Consider the following 26378-nt stretch of genomic DNA (forward strand, 5'->3'; position numbering starts at 1 on the left):
AAATCATAGTGGATTTCATTTTTTAAAAACTTTTATTTTGTGCACAGTTGAGTTCTTATTGTATAGACCATTTTAACCTACTTTATTGATTTGCCATTATCACTTAAGTATAGTTTTCTGCTTTTAAAAACTGTATGAATTTCACTTTAAAGAGCTTCATACTGTTCTGTTTGGTTGTTGCATAACTTAATCCCCAATTGTTGGATAACTAGATTGTTTTCTGCTTTTCATTATTATAAATCACTATTCAATAATATGTTTTTTTGTGAGGCCACATTTTTGTATTTTATATTTTCTTTGAATTCTGTAAAGTAGAATTACTGGATGAAGAGACTGATATTTTCAAAATCTGGTGGCTTGGAGAGTAGAGAATCTGGCTTCAGTGTGGGAGACCTGGGTTCAATCCCTAGCTCAAGAAGATCTTCCGGAGGAGGGCATGGTTACCCACTCCAGTATTCTTGCCTGGAGAATCCCATGGACAGAGGAGCCTACTGGGCTACAGTCCATGTGGTTCCAAAGTATCAGACATGATTGAATGACTAACACCTTCACTTTCACTTTAACATATTTTGTGAGACATTTTTCATTTCACATTTTTTTTTGAATTTTCCAAAGTAGAATTATTGGGCCATGAAGATGACATTTTCAAAGTTCTTGCTGCTGCTGCTGCTAAGTCGCTTCAGTCATGTCCGACTCTGTGCGACCCCATAGATGGCAGCCCACCAAGCTCCCCCGTCCCTGGGGTTCTCCAGGCAAGGACACTGGAGTGGGTTGCCATTTCCTTCTCCAATGCAGGAAAGTGAAAAGTGAAAGTGAAGTCGCTCAGTTGTGACTCTTCACGACCCCATGGACTGCAGCCTTCCAAGGCTCCTCTGTCCATGGGATTTTCCAGGCAAGATTACTGGAGTGGGGTGCCATTGCCTTCTCAAGCAAAGTTCTTGTTACATATCATCAAATTGTCCTCTCACTAGAAGTGTGTGGTATAGTCATTTTTCTTTAATTTATTGTAGAGTTTTAAGTTTAAAAAAGTTTTTCAGCAAGCTTACCAGATTTTATCACGATGCTGATAAATGAGCTAGCTAAACCATCAGTATGTTTTTTGCCTTTGTTTGGAATTGATAACTATTTAGCTAGGTAATACAAATTTTCTTAGCAACTCTGATCAGTAGTTTGAGATGTTTATGGTTTAACAAGATGGTAATACAAATAAATGATTAAGAACACTACGCAATTATCATATGCGCCCGGCAATTCCACTCCTGGGTGCAAATATATATATAAAGGGTGTACTGCAGGGTGCAAATATATATATATATAAAATCTATATCTACTATATATATATAATCTATATCTACAATATATAATAATCTATATCTACAATATATAATAATCTATATCTACAATATATATATAATCTATATATATAATCTATATCTACAATAAATTATATATATATGAGCTTCCCTGGTGGCTCAGATGGTAAAGCGTCTGCCCGCAATGCGGGAGACCCGGGTTCGATCCCTGTCGGGAAGATCCCATGGAGAAGGCAATGGCACCCACCTCCAGTACTCTTGCCTGGAATATCCCATGGACTGAGGAGCCTGATAGGCTGCAGTCCATGGGTTTGCAAAGAGTTGGACATGATTGAGCGACTTCACTTTCACTTCATATATATATATATAGATATAGGATGAAAACTCTTATTCAAAAATACACAGAAGTTTTCATAGATCTTCACATCAGATAAAGGATGGAAAATACTTCTTTTGGTTGTCCCTTTCAGATAAAATTTCCTAAGCTCCTCTCTGGATTTGGGTGGGGTAGTGTCCTAGGGTCTCTGAGAAAAAGTACTGGTTTGATTCAAGAACCGATACGTGAAAGCAGATTGGTTCGTCTGCTCATTTACCAAATGTTCATCCTCTTGTCATGGCTTCAGGAGCTGCAGCACTTACCGATGAGGGCATCCATGTGGAAATAGGAAAGAACTTGGTCTAAGTGTCCATATCTCAACTCATTGCCTGAAAAAAGTACTTTGTCTTTTTGTTGTGATTAAAAGGCCCAACAAATTGGGCCGTCTCCAAGAGCAAGGTAGTTTCATAATTCCTGATACTGGGCTTTTCATCTTTTTGGAATGCATCAGAGTAAACTCCAGAGAGCCTTCTAGATTCCTTAGCTGAGGGCATGGAAGTCCAGAAAGTGGTGCAGGAGTTTCATTCCTCAAACATTTCTTGGGTGTCTGATCTATTCAAGGAGTTGAACATACCTAGCTACTCATTAGAATCCCCTAGTGAGCTTCTTGAGATACCTTCTTGAGGGTCCTAGGGACCCACTCTGACCTACCAAATTAGAATCTCTGGGAAGTGCTGTCCTAGACTCTTTTTTGTGTGTGTGGTTAACTTTTTCGGAGTATAGTTGTTTTATAGTGTTGTGTTTCTACCATACAGCAAAATGAATCAGAGATATATATATATATATATATATATATAATGTCTTTTGCTGCCCCCATATATATATATATATATATATATATATATCCTCTCCCTTTTGGAGTTCCTTCCCATTCAGGTTACCACAGTGCATCAATAGAGTTCCCTGTGCCCACTGTTTATTGCAGCACTATTAAAATATCCAGGACATGGAAGCAACCTAAATGGCCATCAACAGAGGAATAGACAAAGAAGATGTGGTACATAGGTACAATGAAATACTACTCAGTTGTACAAAAAAATGAAATTGGATCATTTGTAGAGATGTGGATGGACCTAAAGAGTATCATACAGTGTGAAGTAAAAATTGGTATTCTTTTGGATAGATTGAGGGGAGCTATCAGAGATGAGAGAGAAGGGAAAAGATGGAGAGAAAATCTTGAGCTTTCCATGACAGTATTTGAAAGGAAAAGAAGTGGTAGAAGGAGAGGGAGATAGTCTATTTGATAATAGAGGGTTTTTCTGTGGATGAGAGGTAGAAATAAGCTGCAAAGGTGTTTCAGGGGATGAATGATGGTGATCACATTTCATTTAATTCCTTTAGTCATCCTTATTGAAGTTCTTCTCCCACCTCTGTTCTTACCTCTGGGCACAACAGTGGGAAAAAGTGGATCTTTCATTCTATGTCAGACACTGTGTTAAGCCTTTTTATGGTCATTAATTCAGGTAATTCTTTCAACAACCCCCGGTCATAGGTTCTACTATGATCCCCATCTTATAGATGAGCAGGTGAAGCACAGAGAGGAGAACTAACTTGTCAAAGGTCTCATAGCCTTGGCTGAACCAAAATAAAACTCAGGTCATCTGGCCCCAGAGCTAATGCTTTTAATTGTTTCCTCTACCGCATGCTATCCAGGGAGATATTTGCACCATCTTATTATAAGAGTATTGTGCAGCATGCATGCTATGTGAAATGCAGAGGTGGCACAGGGAAGGGAGTGATCAATCCATCAGAAACTTGGGTGTGTGTGTGAGTGTTAGGAAAGCTTTATAGGGGAAGAAAGAGCTGAGTAGGGTGTTGACAGATGAATAGGAGTTTGCCATGTGGACAGATAGGTAAGAACATACCTGCCAAAGGGGATTGCACATGCAGAATCATGAAGTAAACACAGCATTTATCTGGGGACTCAAAAGCAAGATTTTGAAGTAGAGTTGTGGCATAATCAAAGAAATGCTTTGACAAAAGTCACTGCGTGGGGAGAGCTGCAGACAGGGAGTTGAGTGTGGGATTCAGGCATTCTACAGGCAAAGGTGATGAAGCCGGCTGACAGATACTGCTTGGGAAGATGAAAAGGAAGGGATCGATGTGAGTGATAGCCAAAGGACCTGGCACATGGTAGGTACTCTGTAAGCATTTTGTTTTAATTTGAGATAACTGAATCAGAGAGCATCTATAAGGCAAAATTTGCCAGGTTTTGAACAAGAGTGCATGGGAGATTCCTAGTGTGACTAACAGAAATAAAGCAGGTGGAAGAAATGGTTTCAGAAACGTTGGAGATGGCTGAGAGAGAACTGGTTTGATGTGGGTGTCTTGCTCCGAGAAGCAGTATCTGAAGCCAGGCCTGTGAACGAGTGAGGTTGGCTCCTTGGGTGTTCAGACTTTCTGATCTGCCGCTCTCCTTTAAAGTGCAACATGGAGTGTTGATTTTGATGTTCTTAGCTGCCGAGTGCCAAGGGATGGTGCAGTGTGTGCAGGGTGCAAATATCTAAATAAAGACAGAGCAACCTCACGTCCACATCTGACAGGGGCGCCATGTGGTGCCTGTCAGTGGTTTAGTTAGTGTGCATCCAAATGGCAAAAAGCGTCCGTCCACTGCACCAGGGAAATCGGGTTTGAATTTGAAGGGCCAGGTGTCTGGGTGCAAAAAGATGCAACCGCCTATTTCTCTAAACCCCCAGTACATTTGTTTCTGACATCATGAAGAAATGTGTGTTGGTGCGGGGTTTCAATTTCATGGTCAGACACTGTGAAATAGTCTTGTTTGCATGTCCCCAGTGTGGTGTGAAGGGCTTCAGGTATCCATTTACATTTCCACGCACACCAAAAGCTGTTGGAACGGAGTCCCAAATGCCCTAGCCACAGGCATCGGAGCCTGACTCACCTTCTGTTTGAATTTCCTCAGACATAAAAAATAAGCCTTTTGGCGGTAGGTCAAGAGGTTGGATAGTGAGGACTGGTGTTAGGGATACAGCAGGGGAAGGAGGGTGACTGTCAGAGAAGTGGGCAAAGATGAGAAAGCAGGGGAAATTCTCATGGCCTCAGTGGTGATGCTGAACTGTCCTAAGATAATTCTATAGGTACTTTTTGATGTCATAATCAGGTACACATCTTGTTTCGGTGCCAAGGTTGTGAATGGCTGAGGCACACCAGCCATCGTGTTGATGGCTTTTGCAGCCTCTATATGTGAGGATGGTGGCTCAATGGTAAAGAAATGCCTGCCAGGCAGGAGACTTGGGCTTGATCCCTGGGTCAGGAAGATCCCCTGGAAAAGGAAATGGCAACCCACTCCAGTATTCTTGCCTGGAAAATCCCACGGACTTTGGAGCCTGGCAGGCTACAGTCCGTGGAGTGGCAAAGAGTCATACATGACTTAGCAGGCACACACATGTGTACGTGAAGACACGAAGTTCAGTGGACACTTAGTGTTTACACTAGATCTGTAGGTCTGAGGGGTGAATGTGTTCCTGTGTGTGGTTTGAATGTGAACTGTAAGACACTCCTGTGTTCAGATCGAAGCTCTGGGGTGAGTGTCAATTAGAGGACAAGAGAAATCAGGTGGGTGTCTTCAGACAGGTCAGCAGGTGTGATCATAGCATCGTGAGGGTGGCAAGGTGCAAAATTAGAAGGGAGGTCTTGTCTTTATGTCCTAGCCTGGGCCAAGGAGCAGATGGCAGGTTTGACAGCAGTGTATTTAGCACAACTGTCACTCTGGAGTGAGCCATCTTGCCAAGCTGGCAGCAGCTGCATTTGGAAGTGTGGGAGTTTATTAGGCAGGAATTTCAGGCCCTTGGAAGTGTGGTCTCCCCATGTAAGCACATTTGGGAATCCACATCCTCATTAGGACCAGTGAGTCAGAGGCAACTGATTTATCTAGAAAATTGAGGCATAAAAGATGTTCAGGGATAATTTGTTTTAATGAAGCAAGGAAGGGAATTATCTAGAAAATTGTATTGGTTTTCTACTTTGTAGTTGGTTTTGCTCTGAAAACCTTAGTATCTGTTTTTAACGTTTGGAATAGCATTGAATAGCAGGAAGAACTCTCATCTGGGAATCAACAAATGTCTCTGTTTTTGCTACTTAGGAGGCTCATTAATTCTAAAATTATTGTTACTAACATTAAGCCCATAGAGGCATGTAGCTTGGGGCTAGGGATAAAATTATGAATAGACATAGATCCTACCCTCATTGGGGCAAGAAAGATAAAATGTGATATATGTTCTGTTAGGGTGAGGTCCAGGGTACCACAGAAGTACAGGATGAGGACGGTTCTCCAGTGCTTGAGGTTAAAAAATTAAAAAAACTTCTTAGGGGGATGTCAGGATTAAGGTGAAATTGATGGGTATATAGGACAGAAGGTTACCAGCAACAGGTGCATGGGACTGAGTGTTCTGGAGAAGAAAGCAGTGTGTACAAATCCTGAAACAGAAGAGGGCATGGCTCGAGTCTCAGTGGAGGTGTGAGTGTTTGGGAGTTTCAGAGGGAGAGTGAGCGAGTAGGAATTGGTGAAACCTAAGGGATAAGGAGGAGTTGCAGGGATGGCCTTGCATGCTGACTTCAGGAATTTGAATTAAATTCTGAGGGTGTGAGCAACTCCTAATGATTTTGAAGCAAAGCCTCCTATTTGTACTTAAAATATGTCTGATGGTTGTATGGGGAAGAACCGGATAAGATTAGACCAGAACATGGGAGACAAGTTAGGAAGTTTTCTACTCGACTAAAGAGGAGGGATGGTTTGAGCAAAAATGACAGTTGGGGGCAGGTGATGGGAATGGAGAGAAGTTGGTTGACTTGAGAAACTTGAAGAGGAGGCCTGGCTGGGATTTGAATACTGGTTGAACATGGGGTTGAGGAAAGAGAGAGGTTTGAAGGACCCTAGGCGGTGGAGTTGGAGAAGGCAATGGCACCCCACTCCAGCACTCTTGCCTGGAAAATCCCATGGACAGAGGAGACTGGTAGGCTGCAGTCCATGGGGTCGCTAGGAGTTGGACACGACTGAGCGACTTCACTTTCACTTTTCACTTTCCTGCTTTGGAGAAGGAAATGGCAACCCACTCCAGTGTTCTTGCCTGGAGAATCCCAGGGATGGGGGAGCCTGGTGGGCTGCCGTCTATGGGGTCGCACAGAGTTGGACACGACTGAAGCGACTTAGCAGCAGCAGCAGGCGGTGGCGTGTGGGTGGGGGGCTGGGATGGATACTAGTGCCATTCACTGAAAGCAGATACTAGAGAGGCACAGATTTGAGTCAGGTATGTGTTGTGGCAGGGCAAGTTCTTGGAGGAAACAGACTGAAATGGAGATTCATTTGTGCTTTATTAGGAAGTTCAAGATCAGTTCCAGGGTGGGAGTGAGATAGTCAAAGAGACAGAACTGGGCAGGCGCGGTTGAACTGCACTGTAGTTACAACAAATGCCTCAGTCATTCCTCAAGAAGTTCTGGAGCTGGAAGACCTTCGGACTTTGTAATACCTTCATCAAGCACCTATTGGATGTGAGCTGCTCTGGGAAGGGCCCTGGACTTTGCACAAGGGCACGTCTGCAATCGCTGTTTAGCTGAGAGCTGTTGGTCATCACCAATCATGACAGTTTCAGGAATGTGACCTTTGGCCGTGGAGGGCCATCTGGGTTGCCTACCACAGTATCTGCTGTGGGATCCTGATGTCAAGTAAAGCAACATTGCTGAGCTTTCCTCTTCCTGTGGCCAAAAAAAAGGAGTTGTATGAGTTGTTTGCTAAGGTCCCTATGTACCTGAACATTCCATGAGTCTGAAGATGGTAGAACTAAGAAATTATCAAATTGAATTTACCTGTTTTTAACAGATACAGAAATGGAGGCTCTGAGAGATGGGGTGGTATTGATAAGACAGTGAATTAGTGGTGGATATCTCTTAGAGTGCTCATCTTCAGTTTTTCTTCTCCTGAGGACTAGGGCTGGAAGGATCCTCATTGTGCAGGGGAGGGGGTATATTGTTCACCCAGAATGGAACAGCCTGCTGGCAAGCAGCACTTGCTACAACACAAGGGTGCTGCCTCCTTGTTCCTATTGATGTGACTGGAGAATTTGACAGAGACACATTAGGATCACATCAAATTAAACATATTCTGCAGTAGCTTAAAAGTGGGTCAGCATTTATGCTTCTCTGTTAACTTTTTTCCAAGACCCATCTTTCCTCCCTGCCTTCCCTGCTGCTTTTGCTGCTAAGTCGCTTCAGTCGTGTCCGACTCTTTGCGACCGCATAGATGGCAGCCCACCATCTGGGATTCTCCAGGCAAGAACACTGGAGTGGGTTGCCATTTCCTTCTCCAAAGCAGGAAAGTGAAAAGTGAAAGTGAAGTCGCTCAGTCGTGTCTGACCCTCAGCGACCCCATGGACTGCAGCCCACCAGGCTCCTCCATCCATGGGATTTTCCATGCAGGAGTGCTGGAGTGGGGTGCCATTGCCTTCTCTGCCTGCCTTCCCTATTAGCCTGTTAAACTCACCTTTCCAAAGGCAATCTCTCTAGTGCATTGATATAGCATTGTACTGGCTTGTGTTTCCTACTTTTCTGAGCTTCTTGGGAACAGATAAGCTGAAGACATGTGCTTTGTATGATTACAAAGGGGAAAAGTGTGTTCTTCTGCATTGTGAGTGAAGTCCTGATGAATGGAATGTATGTGAGTTCCTTTTCACCCAGTCATTCATTTTATGGCTGGAGTAGCTGAATCAAAGCTACTGCTTTTGTACTCCATGGTGATAACAGCCACTTCTTCCTTGTTTTAACACTGACCTCAGCAATTCATTCTATAGTCTTTTAGCAACTGCAACAAGGAAATAGTTATATAATCTTGGTGTGAAGGACTCATGGCAAACATAATCAAGATGACAGTCTGATAGGGGATTCAGCAGTTATTCCCATACTATTTCCATGTCTCACTCTAGACATGCACAGAGATTTGTGTTGCTTAGAGTATTTATGTTCTATGGAATCTACTGGAGTTGGACAGTGCCTTGGAGGTCATTTTGTTACATGGTATGACTATCTGACCTGCTTTTCTGTTTTATTACAGCAAAATGTATCTATGGAGGAAAAGTCCTCGCAGAAGGCCAGCGGATTTTAAGCAAGAGCTGTCAGGAATGCAGAGTAAGTTTCAATCTTAAGATTCCCATTACTTGTTGGGAAGGACATGTGGGCTTTAGGTAGGGTTCTGAAATGGAGCATATTGGCCCAAGGCGGGGAAAGACTCTCATTGGGCTGGAGTCCAGGATGGGGAGTTCTCAGCCACGGTCACTGTGTGGTTAGCTTGTGGTCAGCTGTGGATCACGTAGTCTTGGGAAAGACGGTCAGGGAAGGAAGTGAGAAGGGGAAGGGAGCTAGCAGCTACCATGAGTCAGGGAGCTTGTCAGCTAGCCCTGGGGAAAGGTTTTGATTAGATAATGGGGCCATTAGTCTGTGATTTGAGCTGTGGATAGTGCCACCTCTAGTTCTCAATGTCTGAGACAGTGTTAGAAAATGCCTGTCTCCTGCCTGCCCCCTCTCATGTATTCCTCCAGGTTAGATTTGTGGGACCATAGATCTCATTCAGTAAATCATTCAGCAAACATGCATTGAGCAAGTGCTACTTATTGGCATGCTGTTAGATTCTGGGTGAACAACAGTGAACAAAACAAAGCCCTGTCTTTAGAGAATTTGCAGTCTGGTGGGGAGATAGGCAGTAAGGTACAAACAAATAGATATACAAGACAGCTGAGCCTTGAACAACACATGTTTGAGCTGTGCAGGTCCACTTACACGTGGATTTTTTTCCCAATAGTAACTACTGTGATGCTGCAGTCTCTGTGCTTGATTGAATTCCTGGATGCAGAACCATCGATACACAGATACAGAGAGCTGACTATAAATTATGTGCCAATTTTAGATGGTGTGAAGGGCCGGTGTCCCTAACCCCTGCATTGCTCAAGGGTCAACTCTGATGTCATTCTATAAAGATACAGAGCAGGTTAAAGGGAGAGAGAGCTTTGAGGTGGGCGTGAGTGGTCTGGGAAGACCTCTCTGAGGAGGTCCTGATTGAGCACAGTGCTGGATGAGGGTGGGAGCTAGCCAGGCAGTTACGTGGGTGAGATGTTGTCCTGGATCGTGGGAGTGAGAGACAGAGGGAAAGATGGGAGAGAGGGGAGCAGATACAAGGTGGTGCCTTCTAGAGCAGTCGCAGCCCCACAGCGAGGCATGGCTGGTTCTGTGGGCATCTTCAGGGAGGCTGGCTGGAACCACATGTCTCAGAACAGACCCGCTTTCCAAGCATTTCACTTGTGTTTTGTCACATTTACGGCATTTCATTGGCTTTTTGTCACATTGCTGGAAAAAAGAAAGGAATGTATTTGAAAGGGTGAGGAGAAGGAGGCATTTAGAGACCCACAGAAACTCTTGGGAGCTCAAATCTCGTTCTTTATGGGGAGCTTCTGGGGGGCGGAGGAGGCCTTTCCTATGTCCTGTCTCTCACCGACCAGACTCTACCTCAGGGGCTAAGTCCCTTGAACTTCCCTATTATGTTTTCCATTCACTCTTTCCTGGCTGCCTCTGGGAATGGCAGAGATTCTGTGGGTTGAGGCAGTCTGGTGTGGTCCTTCTGTGACAGTGGGCTCCATGTGGAGGCTCCTTAGTCTGCAGCAGAGGCAAGGGCAGTGTGACAGTGAGGGCTCCGTGGTGTCTCAGTCAACCGTGGAAGCTTCCAGATCTAGGAGTGGGTGGGTGGTCCCCGACTTGGGGCTGGCACATTACCGCGTGGGGTGTTGAGTGGATTAAATGAGATAAAGCATGTGAAGAGCTGGCTGGTACAAAGTCAGCCCTCAACACACGTGAGCTCTTCTTACTCTACATGACCGTACATGTCCTTCCTGAATAGAAGACATATGTCACGTTCTCTGTAGATTGCCTCTCTTTGAGGGGAGAGAAGATGATTTAGATTCTAAATCCCTTACATTTTTCTTCCCCCTCAAGGGAAGCTGGGATGACTAGAGCAATTTTACCCACTCAGCTGATGATCCCAGTATCCAGCCTGTAGCTGTCACTCACAGCCAGGAGCCCCCTTCACAAATTGCTCAGAAGTAGCGGGTGATCTTGACAAGGGTCATAATTGTGATTCAGTCTCTGTTATCATCAGAGAGACTCAGGGCAGACATTATTGGAGACCTTTCGAAGAGACGGGTGTGGAGTTAAATGCCAGTGTACTGGATAGGCACTTACCATTGTTATTGGCATACTGTAGGTATTCATCCTCTATTTAAAAGCCATGGATTTCTTCATTTATTGTCTTACTATCGTTATCTACTAAATAATTATGCACAAAGAGAAGCATCACTGATAATAACACTTAACATCTCCTGAGTACTTAGTATTTTCTAAACACTATTTAAAACCTTTGAAACTTTATTTAATAAAACCTCATAATAACCCTCAGAGAAGGCAATGGCACCCCACTCCAGTACTCTTGCCTAGAAAATCCCATGGATGGGGGAGCCTGGTAGGCTGCAGTCCATGGGGTTGCTAAGAGTCAGACATGACTGAGTGACTTCACTTTCACTTTTCACTTTCATGCATTGGAGAAGGAAATGGCAACCCACTCCAGTGTTCTTGCCTGGAGAATCCCAGGGATGGGGGAGCCTGTTGAGCTGCCATCTACGGGGTTGCACAGAGTCGGACATGACTGAATCAACTTAGCAGCAGCAGCAGCAGCAGCATAATAACCCCATGGGGTAGGTAGCATTGTTGTTCCCACTTTACAGATGAGGAAATTGAGGCACATGGGAACAAAGTCCCATAGCTAGTAAGGGAACCAGCTGGTTTCTCAACCTGTGTGGTCTGAATCTCCAGGCTCCTCTCTTAGCCTCTCTACTGCTAGTCCTGATGGGTGTTAGAGTTACTTGGAAGTAATTCTCATATTTGAATTGTAAAAAAGTAGATGTAGAAAGATTGAATGATCATTTTTCAGTCTATTTGAGAATACCAGATTGGTCAGGCTATGGCTCATTGATTCCCTTGATAAAGGGTAGCATTTATAAAAAGCCAGAGAAGAGCTTTGGGACACATTTAATGAATGTTGTCAGCAGGGAGAGAGGGTGATGGGTCTAAGAGGGGAGCGCCTCCGGTCTCTCTCGGACAGCCTTTTGCAAGATTTAAGCCCTCATGCCCTAAGGTACCTGTTGTATGTGATGAATTAACTTCTTTCCTAGACATCTAAAATGGTACTGTGTCAGCGCTATCCTTGGGAGAATTGAGCAAATAATTACTCAAATAATTTCTTGTGTTCTGTGGTTCAAATGCAGATCCCTAGTTGACGAAAGGCTGCCTGGCAGTCCACGCATTTCATTTTCCTGGGATCATTTCAAAGCTTCAGCACTACCAGTTAGATAAGAAACTAAGTTCTGTTTTAAAGATTTTCACCAAGTGATTTGAGAAGATAACATACTGTGCTTGCTTGTTTTTTCCCCCCTGTTGTTGTTTTTTAAATCAAGATGAATAAACTCTCCTAGCAATCTCAGTCAGTTATGTGCAGTATTGCTGCCCTGAAGCACTTTTTAGGCTAGTAACAGTTTTTTTTTCTTTACTTAAAGATGTGAATTCTGTATGTGATTAGAAATTCAAGTTTAAGTATAGTTATTAGTAAAGAGCTTGAAAGTGTTTATATTTGATGAGTGACATGGTGAGTCACTCTAAATGAGAAAGAATGGATGAATTATATTTCCCTACCAATGCTGAGTTGCAAAGGTCATTAAAAAACCTACCACAATCAGGAGGATTTATTTATTAATCAGATGCTTATTAGAGTATGAAAATAAAGTTGTGTACCAAATTGTGTGGCTGAACTGAATGGATTTGGTGGCACTTAGGTTACTAGAGTCACAGTGCATATTATTTTCACATTCAAGCAAAGGGTTTTTATCTCTATTGAACGGTTGGAACTATGATCTTATTCATTAAATACACTGAAGATTGATTGGAATTGTTGACTGATTTAATCAGCAGTCAAAGCAACTTTTTATATATAAAAAAGAACCTTTCATGAGTGATTATTTTTAAAAAGCCTTCTGTAGCAGTTTTAATATTGCTTTTTAAAATAAAAGCAAATATGTACTCAAGATATAAAATTTGGAATTTAGAGGAAGGAAGTAGAAGAAAGTAAAAGAAAATCACTCCAGAATCTCACCACCTACAACTAATCTCTTTTAACAGTTTAATTTTTTGACAGTGTGAGTGAAATTTATCTTACCATCTTAGTTTAGATTCAGCCAGAAGCAGACCCTGAGCTCAGGATTAAGTACAAGCGATTTATTAAGGCAGTGCTCCTGGGAGGAAGCAGTAAGGGTATAGGGGATTCAGGCTAGGCCAGGCGGGAGACTGAGCAAAGGTGCAATTTTAGGTGAAAGGTTAGAGGTACCCCGATTCTGGTGGGGTTCTGGAGTGTAAATGTTACCCCAGCCATGTCTCCCTTTGAAGTAAAGAACCTCCAGTGGCTTTGGGCTGTGGGGGTTGAGGATGTGGAACTTGTAGGTAACTTCTGGTTCCCTGCAAAGAGGCTCCAGTGCCCTCAGGGACTCTCTGAGGGTTGAGGGATGAGCCAAGGCGAGGGATGGGCACAGTGAACTGATTAAACGGATCCAGCAGAGTTTGCCATTCTTGTTTGTGCAAGGAGGCTGTGCATCCCTGCTCGGTTGCCAAGTCACGTCCGACTCTTTGTGACCCCATGGACTTTAGCCCACCAGGCTCCTCTGTCCATGGGATTTCCCAGGCAAGAATACTGGAGTGGTTTGGCATTTCTTCCTCCAGGGAGTCTTCCTGAGCCAGGGATCAAACCTAGTCTACATTGGCAGGTGTGTTCTTTACCACTGAGCCACCAGGGAAGGCAGTAGATAATGAATAAATATGTTAATATTGAGGGATAGACGTAGAGGCAACAATGGTATGTAATTAAGCATTGTCTTTTCCCTTACATTCAACTCAGTGCTGCTGATAGCAAGGGTATGAACATCTGTTGGCTTGTAACAATCGATTTGATTCCCTGTTGTAGAAACTGAGGTACAACTGACAGACAAACCACCCTTAGACTGGTGCTAGCTGTTGAGGCCAGGGTGTGATCCAGCGTGGCCTGGTTTGAGGGGTGAGAACAGAATAGAGCTGAAATGCGGACTGTGAGTGAATAGTAGGACTGATTCTCAGAATCTTTGGGCCAATTTTAAGATGGGAGAAAAACATGAGATCTAGATGCCTTGGGACAGAAAGATCAAGAAATGAAGAGGAAAAGGGAACAAAGGTACCCCAGAAGGAGTCATAGAGGTTGGACTGCCTGGGCTGAAATTGATGAGAAAGGAGAGGAAACCGTGGTGCCAGTAATCCATATGATCAGTACTTGGAAATTAAATTTATATTTGACATTTAAAGTTATGTTTATGTTCATATTTTAGAATTGATGTGCCTAATAGAATTGGTGTTCCTGCCAAACCAGGGAATTCTGGGGCCACTGGAATGACAATCATCTCTTGGAGATAGAAAACTCACAATCTCCCGCATTCTTTCTGGTGGCTCAGCGCTATCTTATTCTCCCCATCTGTGTTGAGAATTACCTTTCAGCCTTAAATGAGACCCATTCTACTTGAGCTGCTTCTTGGTTGACTTAACCATGCTTTTAAGAATGGGGGAACAAAAAATAACTGAACATTTTAGATTAAATAAGGGACTCTCAAATCCTGCCTTTTAGAGTAATTATTGAAGTAATTTTAAATATTCAGAGTGAAACTAAATATAGATGCTAGTGATGTCAACAAAGAGGACCTTTGTTGAAATAGGGTCATAAGATGTACCTGCCAAATATTTAAAAATTTTTTTGTAAGTGGTTTTATTTATTTCTAGGGAGAATCTAGTGTTCATCTAACTGACCCACTTTTAGTTCAATACCTGTATACTTTGGTTCTTGTCTGTTTCCTCTGCTGGGAAACTGTCTTCTTTCTTATTCCATTATTTAGTTCCTTCAAATGTGGCATCCTCTTCATAATTTCTTCCCACTTGGTATAATTAATTATTCTCCTATGATGTATTTGTTGTTCTTGTTCAGTCACTAAGTTGTGTCTGACTCTTTGCTACCCCATGGACTGTAGCACACCAGGCTCCTCTGTCCTTCACCACCTCCTGGAGTTTGCTCAAATTCATGTCCATTGAGTCAGTGATGCTATCTAACCATCTCATCTTCTGTTGCCCCTTCTCCTTTTGCCTTCCATCTTTCCTAGCATCAGGGTCTTTTCCAATAAGCCAGTTCTTTGCATTAGGTGGCCAAAGTATTGGAGCTTCAGCTACAGTCCTTGCAATGAATATTCATGGTTGATTCCCTTTAATATTGAGTAAATGATACATTGCCATACCTTGATTAGAGCACTTTTTTTTTTTAGGACTTAGTGTATTTTATTATGGTTTCTAGTTTGTTTTTATCAAGAGCAAAGACGATGTCTTCTTTATCTTTGGGTTCACAGTGCTTGCGATCCAGTGCAGTCTTGAAACTGTCTCATAAAAGCTCATGAGAGCTCCCAACTTCGTAATCAGTGATGTAGTGTTAGTGGTTCACAATGTCAGGGTGTTTATATGACAGAAATCAGCCAATGCTAACTTTAGGGTTCCCCCATCCAACAGTCAACTGTTGAAAATTTATCAGCTCTGCATTGTCAGTGACATTCTGCTACACAGAAGATACTCAACAACCATTTGTTAAAACGTAAAAGAAGAAAAAAAAAAACACCTTATTTGTTGAAATTGAGGCTATTTTGATATAGAAAGGGAAAGTAGCCTTCTCTTCCAGGAGTCTTATCAATTTAATTTGTGACTGCATTATGGTAGAATTATTGTAGGTTGTTATCACCACAGGCTTTTAACAATGAGCATTGTATGTTTGGATCATCAACTCAAAAAATGAACATTTTTTTTTGTTTCCTGATTATTTGGCTTGCAGGGTGGAGTTTTAGTAAAAATTACGGAAGCATGCCCTCTTTTGAACTGCTCAGAAAAGGATCACATTCTCCCGGAGAATCAGTGCTGCAGTGTCTGCAGAGGTAAGGGGGCTTGGCAATGGGGCTTTGGGTGGAGGTGGGTTTGGGGGGGAAGCTTTAATGAATAGCATGATTATAATAATAACATGGGTCCTAAACTCTGCTACTCAGAAATGTATTTATCCTATTTATTGCCCTTGGTTATAGTCTTATCAGTTGAAAAAGGAGGATATAATCTATGTACTTCATAGGATGGTTGTGGGGATTAAATAGGATAACGCATAAGCAGCTAGCATTATGACTAACATATGATAAATATTCAATAAATGATGGTTCCTATAATAATAACATTTCCTGTAATAATGGCTATTATTATATTAATAACTATTATCATTATTATTACATTTTCCCTCATGAGTGGGTTTGGAAAGCATTCTTTTAAGCTTTTTCCATGGGCCAATTCCCTTTTCTGCCAGAGGATGACATATACTGAATCCTTACACATAGATTTATATACAATTTTACTTCCTGCAAGGAAAATAGGCTTCAACTAAGTAACACTTACCTGGTAATTAATTCTTGAGCAGAAATGGTTTTCTTTCCTCTTGCTGGAATTCTTCTCTTTTCCAATTTATTATTATTTCTTCAAATCCTCTAAATCAAATATTACTTCCTCTCTGAAACATCCAAGAATTAAATAGATTAGTAGATCTAAAATGTATTCAAATTTTACAAAACAAGTCCAGTTAAACTAATAGCTTTTATTTTGAACTTCTACCCACCACAAAGTCTTTCCCACATTCTCACATATCCAGTGAGTTACAGTCTTTTTGATTTACCTCAGGAGTATCTAGAGTTAAGAACCCAGGAGCACAGCAGTTTAGTTCAAGTTATATCATATTTTACTTTTTTACATCTTTTCTCTAGCATAAGCATCGACAGTTTCTGCAAAGGGCCACAGGTTTTGGTGGGGTCAGAAGGTTTCCATTGCAACCACTCATACCTGCTGTTGTATTGCCAAAGCAGCATGCTCAGTTGCTTCAGTCATGTCCAACTCTTTGCGACTCCATGGACTGTAGCCCACCAGGCTCCTTGTCCATGGGATTCTCCAGGCAAGAATACTGGAGTGGGTTGCCATGCCCTCTTCCAGGGGATCTTCCTGACCCAGGGGTTTAACCCATGACTCCTGCATCGCAGGTAGATTCTTTACCGCTGAGCCACCAGAGAAGCATAGGCAATAGGTAAATACACAATTCAGTGGTTGTGTTTCATTAAATTTCTATTTTGAGAAACAGGTGGCAGCTCATCATTTGCTGACCCCTCCTCTAGTTCCTTCTGATATATAAAAGTATCTGTTTGATCATGGCAGGTTTTCAGCTGAGGCTAGTGGTTAGTCATAAGAGAGTTATCTTTTGGTAAAATTCCCAGGAAAACTTAATACGCAGACAGCCATAAATGGCTGTTAGAATTCGTAGTGTGCCATCAGAGGATCTCCTCTGATTTATCTGCTTTCTTGCCTGCATGTGTATTTGCAGCTGGGATGCTTTAGAAAGACTAAAGATTGACTGGATATTTCAGAGGGATACATTTATTGGTAACTGATTGGGTTGTTAGGTAGCTCTTACAATTTAATGCAAAATCCATCACTTGCTATTTGTTGAGGTGCCAAGTGGGACTCAGTTTATGTAAATCCTTTCCTGATTTATGGTTTCATTAGAACAGGCTCATTGATTATCCCACAGAAAGTCAAGATTTTCATTGCTCTGATCTAATTTACAATAGAACAAGTGCCATTGCTTCTGCTCACACTTCTCAGAAAAGCAGATACGTTTCTTCTGAACCAGTGAAGATGCTGAGAGAGATGGTAGCTCATTGAAAAGTTGACTCATTCAAGGCTCCCGTTGCTAGTGATCCGGTGGCTTTTTCCCAAAGTTGACTCAGCTTTGAGGGAAAGTGGGAGGCAGGAGTAGGGCTTCCTAGATAAGATCATAGCCAGAGCCAGTTTGTACAATTAAGGATTTTCTTCTTTCTCCCACCTGCTTCCTTCTCAGCCAGAATACCATCGGCTCCTTTATTTGGCAGCTGATCGTATTTTTTTGGAGGTGTCTGCGTCTGCGAGTGAGGGAGTTATTTATGTCCCTTGACAAGTCTGTGTTTTAAAGGAACCAGAGCACTTCTTCAGAAAAGATAGGGTGGGGAGGTCTTTTTTCTGGGAAGCAGGTTGAGTGAAACCATTTGGGCATATGGATTCTCTTAGGATTCTTCTATTTATGCCAATCTCAGAATTCAGACCCTGGAATGAGGAAAGCATTATTTTTGACTGAAGCCCTTTTCAGCACCATTTACTGTCATTACCCCCTTTCCCATTGACCCATTACAAGAGAGGAACCCAGAACTTTTCGTCCACTTGTCCACATAAAATATAAAATTTATATGATGTACAAAAATTCATCCAGATGAGCTCAAATGTCCATTGTCTTGACCTGTGCTGCCCATGAATCTTACTCTGTGTCTTAATTTCAATTTATTTCCCAAGAGCATCCTTGGAAGTAGCCTAAGGGTCTCTCACAATATTCTGGGAAATATTTTTCTCCTTTGACTTCTGTTTGTCTTTTACCTTTTCCTCCGTGTTCTTGTTTCTGTGCGGAGTCTTGGAAGATAAATGGCGTGGTGGGGGGTGGCTGGACAATTTTGATTCTGACAAGATGAGGAAAGCCTGGCGGGCCTCTTCGAAGGCATGTTATTCAGTTCTCGTCTCCCCTCCTCCTCCTTGTCCCTCTCAAAAACAGAAGGTAATGAAAAGGTGAGAAACACTCAATTTCTATGTAAAGTCATTTCTGTCCTGCATATGGAAGGGCTGTTCCATTTCCTTTGTGGATTGAAAGAGTCTTTTGATTGGCAGGTAGCAAGCAAGCAGAGAGCTGGGATTCCCATGACCTGAAATTGGTATTTTAGGGTTGAGCACATTGGTGTGGTGTGATTTCAGCTATGTGGTTTCTGCTATCCTGATGGTATTGATTACAGACACACATGTGGCTATCTCCCCTTTCAAAACCTGCACTGAAGCCCCTTCAATTAGCATATTTATCATCTCTCTCTTTCTTACTAGGAACGTCAGGTCATTAGTCTGAGGGAAATCACCGCTCAGAAGTCTGCGTCAAAACCTTTCTCATGCCTGCTTGGGGATTGAAGTTCTCCAAGGTTTATTTTCATTAGGCTTGGACTGAAATTTGAGAAGGCAGAGAGGGTGCTTTTCCTTTCTGACCTTCCCCGCCTTGCCCGCAGCCCCAGTTGGCTGATTAAATCAAATCCATAAAGCTCTCCAACTTTTAAAAAATAATGCTTGTTTTCATGACCACATTTTATGAATCGTTTCTGTAATTGTAGGAGAAAAGGGAGGGATGAAGATATGTTCATATCATTTAGAATAATCCTGTCATTTTCACTCCAGTGACATTGAATGAAATTATTTTTAGTACCAATGTTGACTTTAAAAAATGCACAACCTAAATGTTGCAATTTAAGTTTTATTTGGGGCAAAGTGAGGACTGCGGCCCAGAATACAGCACCTCAGATAGCTCTGAGAAACTGTTCCAAAGAGGCAGGGTGGATAGGTCACCATGTATGTGATTTTGGTGAAGGGGGAGTAAAACGCGTATGTTTTTCCAGAAGGTTTCTGCTAGTCTCATGAAGCTGTTTGCTAGTCATAGAAACAGTTGTCACCATGAAGGATTTTAGTGCTTTTCTAGATATGAGGAAATACAAGAATTGGGCTCATTAATCGACTCCTGAAAGTATCTAATGATCTGAAGACCTGACCTATCAGTTTTTCCCAGGGCACAGAGTGCCTGATTTCTACTCTCCACCCTGAACTCCTTTCAGAGGGGGTGGAAGGTCAGCAGCAGCAGGAGCACATGATTTAGTTCTTGTAGAGGTGGATGGCCGGAGAAGGCGATGGCACCCCACTCCGGTACTCTTGCCTGGAAAATCCCATGGGCAGAGGAGCCTGGTAGGCTGCAGTCCATGAGATCGAAAACAGTCAGACACGATTGAGCGACTTCACTTTCACTTTTCACCTTCATGCGTTGGAGAAGGAAATAGGAACCTACTCCAGTGTTCTTGCCTGGAGAATCCCAGGGGTGGGGGAGCCTGGTCAGCTGCCGTCTATGGGGTCACACAGAGTCACACACGACTGAAGCGACTTAGAAGCTTAGCAGCAGAGGTGGATGGCAAGTGCTAATTTGTAATAGACACCAGCTGAAGGCTTTTTTTCATCTGTGGAACAGTGTTAAAACTCCTGTGGACTTATGACTTGGTTCCTCAAGATATAACTTGTTGGCTTGATTATGAAGTTTTTTTTCTTTAACTGAGTCATGTCTATGTTTTTGTATAACAGTGTGATGATACAGCTCACCCTATCCCCTCATTTCTGTTAAAGGAGACTATAGTTTCATACGGAGTTTTTCTCTTTGGGGAAATCAGACCTAAGACCTTCCAGTTAAGAATAACAGACTCTGGCAGATTTACATTGTTCATTGTATCAGCTGAACTGATATCTGGACTCGTTGCATGGACACCTCACCTCTTCAAACCTTGGGTCATGACAAACGCTGTAAATAATTTTTCTACCCTTTAAAGAAAAATTGAAGTAATCAGCTGACATGTGGTTAAATCCACAGGGCTCCTGGTACAGCCAGAAGGCTTTTAGGGACAGAACTGCAGGACAAGTAGGGAGATGCACACAAAAAGTCAAAGGTAATGGACGTTGGCAGGGGGAGGTCACTTTGCAATTGCTGGGATCCAAGGTCTTAGTCACCAGCAGCACCACCCAGAACAGCCCTAATCACTGCTGTAGTTTCTCGCTGATGCTGCTGGCTGGTTTGTGCCAGCAGCAAAAATTTTGTTTATCCTCATCATTACTGAGAAGGTGATGGCACCCCACTCCAGTACTCATGCCTGGCAAATCCCATGGATGGAGGAGACTGGTAGGCTGCAGTCCATGGGGTCGCTAGGAGTCGGACACGACTGAGCGACTTCCCTTTCACTTTTCACTTTCATGCATTGGAGAAGGAAATGGCAACCCACTCCGGTGTTCTTGCCTGGAGAATCCCAGGGATGGGGGAGCCTGGTGGGCTGCCGTCTATGGGGTCGCACAGAGTCGGACACGACTGAAGTGACTTAGCAGCAGCAGCAGCATTACCTTGCAGTAATGGCTATAGCAGGAGCCCGTCTACCTAAGTGTAAGGCCACGAGGGTGGAGAAGGGAGAGTGGGCGCTGGAATAACATCTATGCTTCTGCCTGGGAAGAAGTAATAAAAGCATGGATGTAGCCCCAGCAGAAAGATTGCTCATGACTTGCTGGTGTTCTCACTTAATGCTGGAAAAAAATGCCAACTTGACCACGTAGTCTCAGGATCGCTCCAGGAAAACACAACAATCATTTGGCCCACCCCAGAATTCTTGACACACTCCTCAGGGTTTTATTCCTTTCATAATCAGCTCTAATTGTATCTTGAATGTTGCCAATGGCTCTGGAGGGTTTTGCTGCATGTTGAAGATTTTCAGTGTTGGAGAAAAAGTTCTTTTCAACATCTGTTCCCAACGTGTTTATCTGTAATTTTAATTCATGCTCACTTGCCTTGTCATCTGGCTTGGGCTGAAATTAGTTGAGATTATTTGTACTATTTAAGGCTTTATGCCCTTCAATTAAATCCTCCCAAAGAATCTTGGTGGTGCATGATTTTCTTTTTTTCTAGTCTGTCTTCATTTTAGGTGAATTTGTAATTGAAATGGGTTTTAGAGGATTTCAGTGTAATGGAGATAAAAAGAGACTTGGAAAAGAGGCACTTAATGGAAGGTAAGCTAGTGCCTAAATAGAGGAGCAGGCAGTCTGTAGATGGGCCAGGTGCTCTGCCTATTGATAGAAAAATCCCTGCAGCCATGGGCCATGGTGGGCACTGGAAAGCCAGGTCTGTATTTTCAACTCCTGAGGCTGAGAACACAGGGCATTTGGAGGAGAGAGTCTTGGGGAGCCCATGAATTCTGTTCTTTTAAAAGTGCTGCAGTGGATCCAGGCCCAAGGAGTGTGGGGAAGGAGGCACATTACCCTCGAGAGAAGACTTGAAATTAAGGCCAAGCTGCCTTGGACTGGAAGACCCTTAAGTGTGACTACTATTGAAAAACCATGTGCTTTCTAAGGACCTATGAGAATCCAGAGAGCTCTGTCTCTAGTAGGTCACAACCTCTGCCATGATGTCACAACCCTCTGTTCATGAAGGTTGTGAAGCTGAAGCAGCGTCCTCACCCCTGCAGGGCCCAGGCTTCTGTGGCATGTGTGTTGGTTGTGAAGTACACTAGGGCATCTGGTTCTCATAAAGAATCTTTGGGCCTTAGTCCTCCTCTCGGCCAGTCCATGGATGGAGCTCTTTCCGTATCAACTAGGAACACTGGAATATATCGTACTCAGTGTACCTTTGCTCTTTGTGACTTTCAAGGTTGGGCAAGCAGCAGTGCTGTGAGGGGTATTGGCTTTCTAGGATTTGAGTTAGGGTGGGGAAATATGGGGTGCGTTTTCAGATTGTCCATCATTTCAAAGGTAACCTGGTTGCCTTCTTGGAGATACATTAGGGGCATGTGATTGAGAGCAAGCAGTGATGCTCTATGTGGAATCAGACTTTATATTAGAGAAACTAAATCCTGCTCTTGAGTAGTGACCCATTCATTCCTTGCTGTGGAAGAAATCACCGCAGTAAATCATACAGATGCTTATCCATCATTGGCCCTAGATAAAGCAGAAAGAGTGGATGGTTTGCTGTGATTTGAAAAGTTACAGAGTGGGATCTTGAGAATGGCAGTGTGGGGGCTTCATTATGATGGGCAGGGATTTTATATGCAGTTAAGCCAATGGATTTAAAGAAACCAGAGTTTTTTTTTTTTTTTATATAAGTGTTGTTGGTTTTTCACTAGTAATAGAACTCTAGATTCAGGGCCATGAAGGGGAGTCCAAATTGTAGACGGCTCCCAATGAAAGGAGAAAATATGACCTCAACATTTATGTTTCTTCAATTTCTTTGAGCATGTTGTAGACACATGCTGCCTCCTGTGTTTGGAAATCCTGTGCCTTGTCCAGCCAACCTCATTCATCCCTCAAATCTCCTTTTGATACCTTGCGTTAGGGCCCCTCTGTGTGATAACATTTTGGAAGCACCTTGCTCCTCTCCATCACAACATCTCCTGTAACCCAATCCTCAACAATAGCCATCCCAACTAGAGTGTTAAATGAATGAGGGAATGTTTATGCTGTTTGTGGCATTTTCGTTTTATCCCAATTTTCTAGGACAGTGGCTGGACACACGTCATGGGGCTTAATATTTGTCAAACAAACGAATGGTATCTCTGCCAGGAACTAAAATTAAGGAAGTGGTTGGAGTAAAACCTGGAATTCCATTTCAGCAGATTGTGTGTCTTGCTCTGAGCATCTGCTCATTTCCACCACTCAAGTGTAAATAAGCTCCAAAAGGATATTACTCATTTTGGTATCTCATCCAAGAATGGTGTTCTGTTGTGTGGTGTTATTTCTCTCTTGACTTTTAAGTCCCCAAGCAACAAAGTAATTGTGGACTGTATCCTGGAGAAAGAAACACGGTTTGTTCCTTTGGAAAGATTCAAGGCATGTCATGGACTAGAAAATGCTGAGTGATGGAGTACTGGTCTGTTCGGGTCAGGTCAGCATTCCTTGAATGTCCCTTAATGAGTAAAATCATGGCTGGGGTGTCATATAGAGTGGTGGAGAGAGACTGGGCATTAGAATCCTATTTGAGTCTATATGTATCTTTTAGGCATTGCCTACTAGCTGCAAGACCACAAAGAAGGTAATTAACATCTTTGAGTCTTGGTTTATTCACTTTAAAGCACTCTTAATTTTACTTTTGGAAGAAAGAGGATTTAGTCATCAACTCTACAAATATTTCTTGAGTGTTTATTATGCACTGGATGTTGCCTTAGGCACAAAGAGAACAAACTTGTAGGGTCCTTTCCCTTGAAGTGAGCTTCTAATGTGGAAACAGACACTCAACAAATAAACACAGAAATGAACATGTAATTAGTAACTGTGCTACCTGCTATGAACAAGAAGAGAGAAATATAGGAGAGAGTAATGGAATTTTCTTTAGACTTGAGGGACAAGAAAGCCTTCTCTGAATAGATTATATTTAAGCTGGGAACTTGACAACTGAGTAGAAATTATTCTGGCAGGGATGTGTCATAGGTTCTGAGTTAGTGGGACAAGCTTGCAAAGACTCTGAATCAGGAAAGAGATTGGAGTACTAGAGGAATTCAAATAAAGGCTGATACACTTGGGGCGGGATGACAGAGGGAAAGGAGAGCCTTGTTTGTCATTTCAAATCAGAATTAAGAATTTTGAATTTTTCTTGAGAAATTGGAAAGTCTTTGGGAGAAGACTTTTAAGGGGATGAGTGACATGATCCAATCTATGTTTTAAAAGGATTTGTTTGTGGGGAAAATGGATTAGAGACAAGCAAAAAGAGGAACAGGAAGGCAAATTAGGTGCTTTCTTTTTGAGAAATAATAGTTTGGAGTAGGTTTTTTTTTTTTTTTTTATTGCCCGTGGAGTGGAGGAAAAAGAGATTCCAGAGATATTCATGAAATAAAATGAATAGAACTTAGGAAGGGGCAGTATTTGAAGAGAGAGGACAAAGATGACTCCTTTAAAAAAAAAAAAAGATGGTTTAAGTGGATAAAAGTGCTGCAGATTGATAATGGAGAACTTGGGGAGCATGGATATCAGATTTAAGATCAAGAGTGCAGTTTCAGCTGGGTGAGCCATGAGACAACTCTGAGGTCATCCAAATTAAATGTCAAGTGGGCTGTGGCTATAATGATGTAAAATATGTAAAGTGGGGTATACAAGACAATGTTACTTCCTGTTTGTAGAGGGCCCTGTGAGCCTTTATTATTGCTTCTAGAGGAGGGTGAATGTTCTTAACCAGAGACCAGAAGAGACTGGGCACAAGCATTGGCCTTGTTTCAATTTTTCTTAAGAACAGATTGGCAGAACCTACAGTTGGGTCCCTCTTTGAAAATTTTACTGGGCATAGAGATCTACAAACATCATCAGAGAATAGTCAGTAGTAGTTGTCTATGCTCCGAGGTTTTTAAATCATAGGATAATAATTTTTTTAGTGGTCTTAACAAGAACTTGAGTTAAATCATAACTCTGCCACTTCCTGGCTGTGTTACCTTGGATAAAATAGTCCCAACCACATTTTCCTAATCTGTAAAGTGAGAATAATACTAATCTTTAGAGTTGTTGTGCCTGGCAAATTGGAAAAAGTCAACAAACAGCAACTTTTATAACAAATGTGTTCTCTGTCTTTGGACCACTGCTATTTAGACGATGTTACTTTGTGTGCTTCTAATTATAGGATGATAATTACGGAGACTCTGGTGGTGGTTTAGTCATTAAGTTGTGTCTGACTCTTGCGATCCCATCGACTGGAGCCTGCTAGGCTCCTCTGTCCATGGGATTTTCCCGGCAAGAATGCTGGAGTGGGTTGACATTTCCTTTTCCAGGGGATCTTCCGGACCCAGGAATCGAACCCAGGTCATCTGCATTGCAGGCAGATTCTTTACCAACTGAGCTATGAGGGAAGCCCACAGAGACTCCAGATTCATTTATTAAAATATTCAAATAAAAGAACATGGATATTGAGTATGTATGTATGCATATGTGTGTGTATTCTACAGTCTGGCCACAACTTCTAATTCTGGGGGAAAAAGATACTGATTAAAGAAAGAAGGTAACATTGAAGAATCTCATGCATCAATCTGTTTTGATAACCAGCTTCTGAAGAAAATATTGTACCAAGAGTTAGTAAGAGGACTAGAGAAAAAGACTGCAGGTGGCAACTGAAGACAGATATCCTGAAGGGAAGGGTTTATAAGTTAAATGCCATGCCTTTCAGACAGCAGATAGGAAAGACCAAACCTTTAGAAAGATTTTGAAATGTGGAGAGTTGATTGAGGATTTATGACTTGGCAGCCAGTTATCTTGGGGTGGTTTTGAAGAATGCAGGGTGGTTTTGAAGAATTTCATCACCGGCTGGGGTGATGAAAGTGTTTTAAGACTGGATTGTGGTGATTTACTGTATAACTGTGTGAGTTTACTAGAAATTATCAGTTTGTCTTTACAATAGGTCAATTTTTGGGTATGTAAATTGTACTTCAGTAAAAATGTTTAAAGAAAAATGGTGACTAGCAAACGAGTCCCATTAGCCTTTTAGTTGCTCAAGAGGGGGCATTAAAATACCACTGTAGATTCATCCATATCTTTATTCGCTCATTAATTTAACCACCCATATTTCTACCTGTCTATTTTTGCATTCGTCTATAAGCCATCCTTCTCCACAGACAGCTGTCCTTGGGTGGGAAGCTTTGTGTTGAAAGAAATGAGTCAGACATAGATCTTGACTTAAAGAAGTTGGAGTGATTAGGGTTAGTATTTTAAAAGAATATTTTAAATTGCCCAGCCTTGTGTACATGTTTGTATATGTGTGTGTGTATGAAAAAGAAATCTAAAATGTAATCTGCTTAAATCTAGGCATGCAAAAAAGAATATCTTTTTAATCCTTTGGAGTGTAGGATGCTTATAAA

The 26378-nt window shown here is 42.3% G+C and overlaps 1 protein-coding gene across 3 annotated transcripts in view; it reads left to right on the top strand.

Moving 5' to 3' along the window:
• Nucleotides 1–26378, top strand: part of NELL1 (neural EGFL like 1) — a 1041756-nt gene that overhangs the window by 266768 nt on the left and 748610 nt on the right. For all 3 annotated transcript variants that reach the window (XM_027532215.1, XM_027532213.1, XM_027532214.1), the window contains exons 10-11: nt 8750–8823; nt 15671–15770. In XM_027532215.1, coding sequence (XP_027388016.1) covers nt 8750–8823; nt 15671–15770 — 174 coding nt within the window. The remainder of the gene's footprint in view (nt 1–8749; nt 8824–15670; nt 15771–26378) is intronic.

The sequence above is a fragment of the Bos indicus x Bos taurus genome, chromosome 29 (genome assembly GCF_003369695.1).
Source record: "Bos indicus x Bos taurus breed Angus x Brahman F1 hybrid chromosome 29, Bos_hybrid_MaternalHap_v2.0, whole genome shotgun sequence".
NCBI lineage: Eukaryota > Metazoa > Chordata > Mammalia > Artiodactyla > Bovidae > Bos > Bos indicus x Bos taurus.